At 42.6% G+C, this 13424-nt stretch overlaps 1 protein-coding gene across 4 annotated transcripts in view; it reads left to right on the forward strand.

Moving 5' to 3' along the window:
- Nucleotides 1-13424, forward strand: part of bahcc1b (BAH domain and coiled-coil containing 1b) — an 80844-nt gene that overhangs the window by 51635 nt on the left and 15785 nt on the right. For all 4 annotated transcript variants that reach the window (XM_061705841.1, XM_061705840.1, XM_061705842.1 and 1 more), the window contains exons 12-19: nt 2523-2689; nt 3235-3371; nt 3581-3676; nt 7730-7802; nt 8286-8472; nt 8553-8699; nt 10951-11115; nt 11198-11436. In XM_061705841.1, coding sequence (XP_061561825.1) covers nt 2523-2689; nt 3235-3371; nt 3581-3676; nt 7730-7802; nt 8286-8472; nt 8553-8699; nt 10951-11115; nt 11198-11436 — 1211 coding nt within the window. The remainder of the gene's footprint in view (nt 1-2522; nt 2690-3234; nt 3372-3580; nt 3677-7729; nt 7803-8285; nt 8473-8552; nt 8700-10950; nt 11116-11197; nt 11437-13424) is intronic.

Consider the following 13424-nt stretch of genomic DNA (forward strand, 5'->3'; position numbering starts at 1 on the left):
ATCGTAGTAACTGGTGGGTAACTGCATACTCTCAAGTGATTATTTGGACGCCTACCTTTTACTTTTGCTTGAGTCGTATTATTCCAAAGTAACAGTACTCTTACTTGAGTACAATTTGTGGCTATTCTACCCACCTCTGGAAATGAGCCCCCCCCCCCCACACACACACGTTATCACGCACACACCATGTCCCCCAGGCTCTGGCGTCTTGCTTTGCTAATTAGACCCTTTTCCTTTTAAACACTTCTCCTGTAAGCGCTCCTATTTTCCTCTTGTCCCTCTTGAGAAAGTGTTTTTATTTATGCCAGCGCGTGTGCGTCTGTGAGCTCTTGTGTGTACGCGTGTGTGTGTGTATAAGCTGTTAAGTAATCCCAGATGAATCCCTGCTCTCTTCCATCAGACTCTGTGTCTCCCCACTAGGCTGCTTCCTGCCTCTCTGCTTCACTCTTTATTTTTTATTTTACTCTCATCACTTTTTTTTCCTCAATTGTTAAACCATTGTAATCGTGTCCGTAAATCCTGCGTCGTGTTGAGAGAATTAATACATGTGAAAATCAGAAATCACTCTCGTACGTATGTTTGTGATAGATACAGTGTGCATTGTTTACATGTATGTGTAATAATAAGGTGTGAAATCAGTAAGTCCTGTCACGGCTTGCAAAACGTCGGCCAAATCGCAACACATTTATTTAAAAAACCCGCTCTGGCTTCCCCGCATGGAATGTTATTAATACTGCTGATGGCAATTTTTGTCATCGTGACTATGTTTGGGAGATGAAAGCGATTCCGAGCAGATGCATTCACACTGCTTCTTGGTGCGGAAGAATATCTCAGACGTGCACTGCAGATCGCAATTACAGATAGCGGTGGAATCAAGATACCTTCTCCTCTGTATAAATTAGCACCATTTCTTTTATTTGGGCACAGACAGGAGCTTTTGTGTTTGGATTCCCCCCCCCCCCTATTCTTTCATATTTCCTTTTTATTCAAATCTGACTCATTAAACACTTTTTTTGATAACTGAGCAAATGTTTTTTCCCCCCACTGTTTTTGTGTTTATTAAGAGACTCAGTGGTTTATACATTAATTAGTAGGAGCTCAGATAAAAAAAATCATGCGGCAAAGAGCTATATTCCACATTAAGCGCATATATTTTCACATCAAACATGTATGGATTTGTAGGCATAAGAAAGACGCTCGATGAAGCAGGAAGGTGGTTTTATTATTATTATTTTTAATTAATTTATTTATTTTATTTTATTTTCGTGGTTTCACATTAAATGGACAGAAATAGACAGATAAAAATAGCCCCATAGTATTTCAGAGTGGGGACGACAATTTCTTTTTTGTGTGTGCAATTTTTCAAACTTCATTTTCTATACTTTATACTTTTTAAATAATTTTTTTAATCATTAAAATTTGGCAGGGTTGATAACGATACTCTTCTTTGCGGTGTGTCAAATTTATGAAATATTTATTATCACTTTGCAGGTCCTTAGATCCTCCCTAACTTGAAATTCTTGCAAAATGAAGGGCTTTTGTGGCAAAATAAATGTTATGAGTGATTTAACCAATATGTAGGAAAACATGCTTGAATTGATCACCCCCTTTCTTATTTCACGCTATACTTACTCATAACCAGTAATAAATAACCAATAACCCGTGAAAATACCTTTTTAGATTTTTAAGTAAAGAAATTCTTGAAGCAAGTAGAAACGCTCTCCCACAAAACTACCTGATAAGAAGAAATATCTTGGCGGACAAACACCACCACCACACAATTGCATTGACTGAATGTTTGAACAAAACATTTACTATTTAAAAAAACAAAAACAAAAAAAAAAACATTGGCTGTACACATAAGTAGCTTTGTTAGTCTCTACTCTATCTTATTCACACACCCCAATAGAGGAAGCTGTGATGCTCCACTCTTCACTCCTCCAAAGGCTAAATTGGCTTCTGTCCATGTCCATAATGAGGAGATGTGGGAGAATAAATAGATAGCTCAATAAACACTTTACCTCTTATTGCTTCCCCCTCCCTCCGTTCTCCTCCCCCTCCCTCACGTCTGCTGCTCTCCAGTCCTCTGCAATCTCAGGCACTTCGCACATCTACGCGGCTCAGCAAAACTGCTGTACTTGCACATGTGTGTATTTCATTTATGTAGGTGTGTGTTTGTGTGGACAGTCTCATGAATATTCTGTTTCATCTACTGGCACTGTGACAATGACAGAGCTAATGACATTGACAGATGTAGTGATTGCTCTCTACATCTCCCCCCCGACACGAGCGTGCGCGCACGTGTTGTTTGTGTGCGCGATTAGGTAGGAACAGCAGTATACATCAAATAAACTACACAGCTAATATCATAAACAGCACCACTCTTGAAGGCACGGCTTCGTCACTCGCAAAATAAATCAGCTCGCCGCGCGCAACATGTTGTGTAACGCCGTCAGCCGTCATGTCTCTAAAGCGATGTATCAATCTGAACCCCCCAACCCCCACCATCCGTCTCTCCGCAGGTGAGCGCATGCTGACCTTCGACCTGCGCAGTCTGGCAACGCTGGCGGCCGCCCGGGCCTTGGAGATGGGGGGAGGGGCTCCTCACGATGGCGCCGAGCAACAATGTCAAATTCGGGAAAGGCTGAATTTGCGCAGGAAGTGCAGCTGGACACCTCGTCATGAGCCGGTGAGGTTTTGCCCGAGTGTGTTTTGCGTGTCTGCCTCACAGTTCTGGGGTTTAGGGTTCGAAACTTGGCTCCTTACTTATATCAGTCCCTTGTATGTAAATTATACACTGCAAAAACTAAACATCTCAAAATATGTATCTTATTGCTCGTCAAAACCCATTACAATAACTCATCACGTAAAAAGTAACTTGTTTTTAGACAATTTTCACTTGTTTCAAGCTATTCTTTACTTGAAATAAGTAGAAAAACTTACTCCACTTACTAGGGATAGAAATGGATGGACTACTGATGGGGAAGTAAAGGACTAAGACATAAACAAGTCATCACGTACTACATTTGCTTGTTAAAGTACATTTGTAAGTAAATTAGAAGTCATTATTACAGGGATTGAACTGAGCTTTTGGATACATCACAGTCTGTCGTCGCCATCATTGGCCTATGCGCGACACAAACTGGCGACTTGCACTCTCCACCTGACTGTTGAGCTCAGTTTGTGTTCAGCATTAAAATTCCCTTGCTGTGTGTGTGTTTGTGTGTGTGTCAGGTGTGTCCGGTGAAAGGCTCCATGGAGACGATGGGAGGGGAAGAGCTGGCCATGCGTGTCCAGCTGGCTGAGCTACAGCGCCGCTACAAAGAGAAACAGAGAGAATTGGCCAAGCTTCAGAGGAAACACGACCACCAGTAAGCACACACACACACACACACACACCATTGCACTGCTGTGCATATCGACATCCACAATACTGCTGTCATTCTGCCTCCTCCTGATCCGCGATGCCCTCTCCCTGCTCGTACCTGAACACAATTTGACCTGCAGCCAGCACAAGTTCCCTCTGTGGTTGTCCCGAATTCTGAGTTGAATCTCTCATCTCTTCCCTTCCCGTCTGCAGGAAAGAGGAGACGTCTCGCAGCCCTGCCCGCAGGGGGCCAGGTCGGCCCCGTAAGCGCAAGTCCGTGCAGGCTCCAGACTCCTCCAAAAGACTCCGGTGAGGTCCTGCGACGTGGCGCCCGCACAATCAGCCTGATTGGCGAGCTCTGGCTCATTTGGCCTGATTTGTGTTTGTGTTTTTAGTGAAAGGCACGGTTGATTTTTCAAGAAGTTCTCCTACTTCAAATGAATGCATTTAAAATGCTCCGAAAGCTGGTGATTTGCTTGATTGGGCGCTGGAAGGAGCTGCTTGCGCGCAGGCGCGCACACAGACAGACTCACTCTTTGGGAGTTAGTGTTCCCCGCTAAATTGCGGTTCTCCGTCCACACCACTACTATATCACTTTTTTTCCCCAAATGATCGTTACTTTATAAAAACATACAATCATCCATCTATCCATTTTCTGAGCCGCTTCTCACTAGGGTCGCGGGCGTGTCGGAGCCTATCCCAGCTATCATCGGGTAGGAGGCGGGGTACACCCTGAACTGGTCGCCAGCCAATCGCAGGGCACATACAAACAAACAACCATTAGCACTCACATTCACACCTACGGGCAATTTAGAGTTGTCAATCAACCTACCACGCATGTTTTTGGGATGTCGTAGGAAACCGGAGTGCCCGGAGAAAACCCACGCAGGCACGGGGAGAACATGCAAACTCCACACAGGCGGGGCCGGGGATTAAACCCCGGTCCTCAGAACTGTGAGGCAGACGCTCTAACCAGTCGTCCACCGTGCCGCCTACATACAATAATGACAATACTTAAATCAAAAGTAAAGAGTTAAACAGCTTTATACACATTTTTATCTTCAATTCTCCTGCTTCTTCTGGTGTGTGTGCCTTGGCCACATAGAGGTAGTATAATAAAACCATGTACATAAGGATCACATAAGGATATATATCGAAACAGTCGCTCCTCCATAAGCCCACGTAGTCATTTTTTGTGGAGGATAAAGAATATATGCCAGTGAGTATTGTTGTATTATCTCAGCATGTCTTGCGCCGCTGTTTGTGTTCAAATATGTGTTGCTTAAAGGACTCTAAAACTGCATCTTGAGGCTAACCGTTAGCATGATAATGGTGTTTTGCATTGTTTGTTAGCATTAAGCTAACCAGACTTTTCCAAGGCAAAGCTATTTGGTTGTTTTGCAAACACCTTTAATTCTTTGTTTTATGTTTGGTTTGACAGTAAACTTCAAGTGGGAGTGGCAATTAACAGCTTGGAGCCTTTTTTTTTTTTTTTTTGAAGAAGAAGAAGAATTGTTCACTCTCTGCCAAACGGCCACTTTACAGCGCACATATCTCAACTTTTCCTCACAAGTCTCGGCAAAAACAATCAGCCCCGACAGCTCGTATCGCTTTAAAATTGTACGTCCGGGGCATTACTGTATGCTGAAGTCCTTTTGTGGCATCTATAGGCGTCAATTACTCGCAGATTTTTGCTATCCGCAGCACGGCCCGGTCCCGGTTTCATTGCGTACTGATTGTGATGCCCTAGCATGTGGGAAAGGAGAGCCACAGTCACCGATTCGCTTCTCAGCTGTTTCCTGAACGCAGGGAGAACAGTAAAACTCAAACATCACAAAGGTGCTGCTGTCATCCACAGCTCACGCTGAGACACTCACCAGCGGACTCACCAACATCACATGCCCCCCACTAGGCCCCGCCTCTTAAAGGCACAAATCTAATATTTCTAATCTCGTATTTTCTGTACATTTTTATGCTTGCAATTTTTGTTCAAATATGGTTACAATGTGTTTAACAAGTGTGCTTCAAGCGCGTGAAGGGATAAAACTATTAAACTTTTTTTTTTTTATATGTTCTCTCTATAGCGCTGATTTTCACTCATTGCTGGTGGTTGTGGAATGTATCCCCCCGCGATAAACGGGGGTGCACTCTTTACGCTAGGCAGGATTTTTGAAAGAACCGTACTGATGATGGCAAGGAGGCCCTTCATTAATCATCATTAATCACTTTTAATCATATCTATCACTCGCATTGATTATGTGCTGCTTCCCTGTGAACCATTAGCATGCATTAATATAGCTGGGCAAAGTCCCGATGTACAATTATTACAGTGATAAACGACTCGACACCAGCCGCGCCTACCACAGCACACCGCCACACATTACTTGGCACTCGCGTTTTCGCACTAACACACATTTATGCACACACACAACACACACGCGCTTCAAACACACCCTCAGTTTTTCGCCACGCTTAATGATGAATGTGTTTTCTCATGCCGCCCAACCTCTGTTGGCATGTTCACCCCTCGCCTGGATAAAATGATTAGAGAAACTCAAGGTTTGTCACGGTTGCCATTATTAGAAACGCTAATGGGAATGCCAATGAAAGGCTTTACTCACACATCCCTACGCAATTCTTACACACACACACATACATATGGACACACAGACAAACACACACAGACAAGAAGAGTTTAATTTCTAAAGCTGGCTGCTGCGTGCCTGAACACCGTTTCTTTTGTGATTAATAAGCAACTTGTTTATGTTTTCCTCTTACTGGGAGAGCACCATGATGGCGAAGCGATGAGAGCAGGAGTGAATAGCAACCTTGGGTTTGCACGCGGCAACGTGGACAAAATTTAAAGGGCATGCGACAAAACATTCTAATGAGTCCTTAAATATTGTGACTGAATATACTGTATATAGTTTTGAAATCATTATTAAGAGTCGCCATAAAGATCCGTTGAACCCATTATTTATTCAATTTAACGTATTAAAATTCAATGATATAGTTAATACTAAAATATTACATATATACAAGGCTAATAAAACTATATTACCAATAAATATTCCCCAAAAAATTAAGCAGCTACAGTTTGAGTGGTACAGAAGTCTTTAAAATAGTAAGATTTAGCATCAAAGTGATGGACATGGTAGCCGTGGTAGTGAAAAGGCTTAACGTTATGGAACAACCTAAACAAAGAAACAAATGAGTTAAGCTGAATTAATAGATTTAAAAAGCCAATTCAATCAACGGTATTAAATAATTATGAAATGGTTAATTAAGAAATGTGACCTAGCTTAAAAGTCATGTATAAGACTGGATTTATTTGACTGGAGAGGCTAAAAGGGACATTTGAATGTGAAATAAAATGTTTTTTATATTTGATTTATTTGTCTCTCTGCTCCTTTTCATTTGATTTTTTTTCATGTAAACATGTCTGCTTTTGTTTTTTTATGTAATAAATGAAACAAACAAAATCATGAATATTTAGGTTGAAACTTAAACAATTCCATGGCATTAAGCAGTGTACATGGTAGTTACGTTTAATTGGTGTTAGGACTATGAGGGGGTCTCTGTAAGGGGTCCCGAGACCGCAAAAAGTTTGAGAAGCCCTGCTATCAATATCAAAAGCGTGTCAGGGGAAGACCTGGGGTGCAAACCCCCCCCCCCCCCCCCCTTAAGTTCTGTTTGTCAGCGTTACACTTCATGCCAAAAGTTGTTGATAAGGGCTGACGTCAAGCTTTGTGCACAAACTGCTTTCCAAACACTTGTGTGCTGCAGCATTAAAAATTCTCATAACTGGGCTCACTTGATGCTGAGGGCCAATGCTTCCCTCTGTGGGAATATAAGATTCCCATGCCTCAGACACCAGCTGCTAACACTGTGTATGTATGTGTGTGTGTGAGAAAGAGCACGCATACAATGAAGGAAGGACACAGCGAGAGAGGCGGGTGGGTGGGGGTGTGGGGGCGGAGGGACGGTGGTGTAGTGTTCAATAGATGTTAGTGTTTATTGATCGAGCCCCGAAGCTCCGGTCAACGGACAGACTCCCTGGAGACTGCTTCATCTCGCCCGTTCCCTCCTCTACCAACCCCCCACGCCCCCCCCCCTCACACACACACACACACATCTTCAGAATCACCCTTTTAATGTGGTGATTCAGTAGAATATTTTGCCTCACCGAAGTTATGAGACAAGGTCGAATGAGGGGAAGCGGAGAGTGGATAACGTAACAATGACGGGAATGAAGGGTGTACAGTCGCAACTGATTCTTTAATTTTTAAATTTTGTATTTTTTTATGTTTTTATTTTTTATGACAGCTTTCCTCTATATCTTCCCTCTGATGTGTTTTGCAGGGCTGGTGTTAATTTGCAGGATGAAGAGCGAGTCAGAAAGAAGCATGACTTCAGCAGCCTCAGCGCCACACAGGTCAGTCCCACCGACAGAGACGTCCACTTTCTGCTGCTAAATTTCGATTAGTGGACGGATATTCGTCAACTAAACGTGGCAGTTACCTCAGAAAATGTCTGTTAATGCAACAAAAAAAAAAAATATCATATATTCATAGCAATCCCAGGATATTACAAATAGGCTCCCTAAAGCAGTGTTTCCGAACCTTTATTGAGCCACGGCATATAGTTTACAAACTAAAATGTGACAAAAAGTATATTGTGTATACAAAATGATGATATAGTCTCAAATTACCAACAAATTTGCTCAGTGTCTCGTAGAACACAAAGCTAGTACTCTGTTGTATTAATAGCAAAAGGTGGATACACAGGGTAATTGTAGGGATGTTGTAGAGCGTGCGCATCATAGTGTACAGCACAGTTGCTCACGACATGTTTAAGAAGATAGTGCGCTTGTCTCTCATTGTTGACTCAATAATAAGCCGGTGTGTTGCTTCTACAGTTAAAAGCGGGCTGTAAACACAGAGGTCGACCCAGCGCCCTGAGTTCCGGGCTGGCGAAGCGGGTATGCCAGCTGAAGCAGAAGGACGCAGCCCAGCGTGCCGCACCGTCAGCGGGCATGCTGCACTGCAGAGTGGCCGCTGGGCCAGAAGAAGGGCCCAAGAGTCACTGTGGACACGCAGGAGCAGGTGTGGACTACATCCACGTGCATCCAGATAATGGTTTTCCACCAGAGAAGCTAACTTTCTGCTGCTGCTGTTCTGTCAAGACCCACAACAGGAATGGGGGGCCAGTCAGACCGTGAAGAGAAAGAGGGGTCGGAAACCGAAGGCGTTGGTGAGCTCCGACCTAAACAGAGCTCCGAGCTCAAACCGTGCCTCTGAGAAGCAGGAAGTCAGCGAGAGTTCAGGACATGGTGAGTTCTCTCAATGCATCATCTTCAATTGTACTGCCAACGTTTGAAAAACGTATCCACTTGTGCTTTGACTTTTGGTTTTTATTCATTCCGTGACCATGCTTGTAACTCAAATCGACTTTTCTCATTGAAATGAATGGAAATCTGTTTCAGCCCTACCCACCCCAAAAAAAAAAAAAAAGAAGTTTGTTGCATGTTTAAAAAAAAAAAGAAAATTACCACTGTATTGTAAAGTATAAATATAAAAAACATATTAAAAGAAAAAGTAAATAAGCTGGTATTATAAAATTTATTTAAGCCCAAAGTCACACGATGTCGTAAATTTCTGTGATTTGTGCCTTTCAATGCTGAGAGTGTTTTGGAGCGCTCCTGCGCAGGGCTTACCTAACCAGCGAGAGCTCAGCAGACGCTGCGTACACATTCCGAGGTTTCTTAATAGCACAGACACTCGCATGTTTCACTTTCCTGGGAGCCATACAAAAAAAATCAAACATCCCAGAAATGCATAACGCCGGAGCAAATAACGTTCAAGCTGTGTGAGAGAAAGCGCAGGTGAGCGTTCTGCGTGGATGTCAGAAAGCACAGTTAGTAAACCCAAGCAATATTTACTTAATAAATGTGTTTGTAAACCGATTTCCTAGTTCCACTTAATTGCGCCATTCACTTATCACAGATTTTTATGTTAAACATTTCTGATGAAAACTTTACTCTGACGGTGTTCTGGTGTGTTTCCACAATAACGTGTCATCGACATTTTTTGTTATGTGTTTTAATAAAGAAAAATGGCACTGTATTGTATACAAATTAATTGAGAATATAAAGACATGAACTGGTTTTACAAAGCTGTTGTTTTCTTTAGTACCTATAGTTTTATGTAAAGAGTTGGATTACAGCTCAGAGATGATCAGCAGACATTGTGCCATACCGGCACATGTGCGTGTCTGTGTGCGAGAGCGAGTATTCGTTTTGCACGTGGCGCATCTGCGAGTGAAACGTCTCCCGTCATTTAGTGGCCCCTTCTCACTTCCTGGCTCTACTGACACAGCATTAAAACCGTTAACGACTTGCCGCAGGCATGCGACGACGCTCCCACATGTAACCCCCTCCTGCCCCCCCACGCCGAGGCCCCCCAACACGGAACAGTAACAGGAGCTCGCTCCTGCCCTGTACAGAATGTCACACCCATGTCCTCGTCGCTCTTCTTCGCCCCAGCGGCTTAGAGTGGATTCCCTTTTTGGTTCCCGTGAGCTGAGGGGACACAATGATTCCTCTCGTGGAGCATTTTTTCCCCCTACATTTTACGATCTAAAATACAAAACTGCAGGGAAGAAATGGGCTGACCTTGTGGCCTTTTGTTGACATTGACATGTAGTTGCTGCGCGAGTGAGTGTGTGTGTGTGTGGCGGAGGCGAAGTGTTGACGACGGCTGCGTAAGTGACAAGTGTGTCGGTGATGTGCCGACACCCGACACGACCCTTGCAGTCGGTGACACGCAGTTGCCAATAGCTATCAGAAGTGAGTGCGCACCTGTGTAAATCAAGTTCGGCATATGTGAACGTGCGTGCATGTCCAAATTGGCTTCCCGTCACCACACTGCAACCCGCCAACTATTACGATCTAACCATCCCGAAAGTTGTTCCACTTTTAACACCCTGTTGGTGCTTCCATACTGGCAGTATGCAACATTAGGTACACCTACACAATCTAATGAGATTCAATAAGAGAGCTGAGTCTCAAGTTTGGTTGGCAAAAAGTTATTAGTTATTCTGCACCCCAAAAACAATTTTCATGGCGCTGTACATTTCACATTTTCCATGGAAAATCAAATCAATGCTCTATTTGGATATGAGGTTACAATGGTGTAGACCTACACTATATCATACTGAGAGGTGCTTCTGATATTTTGCTTCTCTTGTGGAGATAAAAAGCTAACAAATATTTGTGCAGAACAGTTCTTCACCGGTGCAAAAAAACACACGATAATGAACATATGATAAAACGACATTCTAGCATTGGTAATCAAAACTGTTTTGATCTAAATAAATGTTTTTTTACAACTCATAATGTTGTGGCCACTGAGCCTACTTAGTAATGTGTAAGGTTTTCAACGCACGCATCAACGCTAGAGGAATATTGAAAGTCTGTTGTCGATACATTCTGTCAAGCAAGTCCCCGGACGTAGTTAATGGTGTTTGCATTCAGATCATTCAAACCTTATGTGACTGATCCTATTGATGTTGTGCTTCCTCAGAGGACGAGGAGGACTGCAGCTGCAACAGCGATGAGGGAGCCAATGACATCAGGATTAGCTCATCTTCCAAAGAAGCCCCTTCAAACTGTACCGACCCTTTTTCTGCGCAGTCCTCTCGGCTGCACTCAAACCAGAAAAACAGTACTAAGAAACCAGGACCTCCAGGTGAGATCTCAATGCGCATTTATCTTGATTTTCCTTTATGGTTGATATTTAACATTGTTGTTGTCGTCGTCGTCACACTCAGGAAAATTGGCCATCGCTGACCAGAGAAAGGCCCACAGGAAGCACTGCCTGGCCAACTGTAAAAGTGAACATCCAGGTCACCACGGGTCTCGAAGAGCTTGTCTTCCCAGCTGGGCGGCCTCTTCAACGGGCTGCAGTTTTGGGGACGGTCGGGTGAACCATGGAGCTCTAATAGAAGATAACAGGAATTGCAAGGATGCAACGAGGAGAGACTCAGCAGTGCACAGTAATCTGGGAAAGGTGAGACTACATGAAAAGTAAATTCATTCTTAGCGGACAATTTTGAAGAAGCAAAGGCCATATAAAAAAACAAATCTGACCCTGCTAAAATAATAATCCTCAGTTTCCATTGCCACTTTTACAGAACAATGGTGTTATGTTTATTATTGTGGTTGTATTTTGCAGTGGATCAGTCTTATCGATCGATATATTATCTATCCATCTGTTTTTTTAGAGCAATCGGCGATCGATTGCAGGGGTGAGCAAAATTTGGCTCCGTGGGCGAAATATGGCCCGCTTCGTTCATTAGTAATATATTTAATATATTTGTTATATTTAATTAGCCGTTCTTTCATAAAATGTTATTCTATTTAGCAATTTTGTATTTTGTATTCATTTATCTAATTGGAAAATTGGTTAATTGATTTTTTTTTTCATATACATTTTTTTCTTCATATACATTTAACAATTTTAATTTTATTTTATAAAAAGATATTCTCGGCGGCACGGAGTCCGACTGGTTAGAGCGTCAGCCTCACAGTTCTGAGGACCCGGGTTCAATCCCCAGCCCCGCCTGTGTGGAGTTTGCATGTTCCCCCCGTGCCTGTGTGGGTTTTCTCCGGGCACTCCGGTTTCCTCCCACATCCCAAAAACATACATTAATTGACAACTCTAAATTGCCCGTAGATGTGAGTGTGAATGGTTGTTTGTTTGTTTGTGCCCTGCGATTGGCTGGCAACCAGTTCAGGGCGTACCCCGCCTCCTGCCCGATGACAGCTGGGATAGGCTCCAGCACGCCCGCGACCCTACTGAGGGTGAAGCGGCTCAGAAAATGGATGGATGGATGGAAAAAGATATTCTCTTTAATTCTAACTCAATGATAAATAATTTTAAATGTTTCATAAAATTGGTCAATTAAATTACACTTATTTATTAATTGTAAATGACGAAAAATACAAAAGATGTACATATACATTTAACATTTTCTAATTATTTGTAAGAAATAAGTGGTTGTTTAATTATAACTAAATAAATGCTAAATAATACAATTTAAAATATATTTTGGAATCAAAATAAACTATTTTACTTATGTACGAATGACCTGGCCTATCTGTCTGTTTTACAAATCAAATGTGGGCTTTGAGAACAAAAGTTCGACCACCCCTGATTTAAGGTCATTAGAACTTGATGATGCAATGCAGTTTTGCACCACTGCAATCTTCAACCACAATAAGACTATATGGCGCTTCTGTTGGCTTTCAGAATACACTGGGGGAGTTTGTGTTTTGCCACTCATTCACATAAAGAGGTTTTGAGGAAAAGCGATGTTCTTTGTGGCTGGTCGTGTTGTTGAAAGGACATTTGATGCCTGTTTTGGAGTTGCGAACTGTGGCCTATTTTTTTAAACAAATGTATGAGCAATAATTCTAAATTGTTTTTTTACGTCCCATTCAGAGGACAAGCCACAGTTTTAGACAGATCAGTAGCTCAGATGGCCAGTGAATGGGAGAAAGATTAATTTCACTGTATGAAAACAAGGGCTGAGAAAAGAAAAAGCAGGGAGGAAGAAAAAAAAGGCTCCTGTGATGGCATGTGAAGAGCTACACACATTGACAGGAAACATTCCAATCTACCATTAACGCCTCCAGTTCTTTGAATGCTTGAGTCACCATAACAGGATGTCCAAAACGCATAAAGGAGGAGTGTAACGATAATCTTTTGAGTATAACCTGGAACACACCCATCTAACACACGCTCAACACATAAACACTGTCAGCACTAAGAGTGGGAAGATGATCATTTGTTGCCTCTGTTGACGAAACGTCTGTCACCCAAAAAATATACAGTCTCATGGGAAATTGACAGTCTTAATTTGGAAAATTCAACACAAATGCAACCTCCTGTACATTTAGCATCTTGTGGAAAGCCTAAATGCAAGCAGAAACCTGTTGGATGAGCTGACTTTCATCATCACTCATCAGTTTTCTTTGGAGAGAGACTAGCCTAAA

The sequence above is a fragment of the Phycodurus eques genome, chromosome 19 (assembly GCF_024500275.1).
Source record: "Phycodurus eques isolate BA_2022a chromosome 19, UOR_Pequ_1.1, whole genome shotgun sequence".
Classification (NCBI taxonomy): Eukaryota; Metazoa; Chordata; class Actinopteri; order Syngnathiformes; family Syngnathidae; genus Phycodurus; species Phycodurus eques.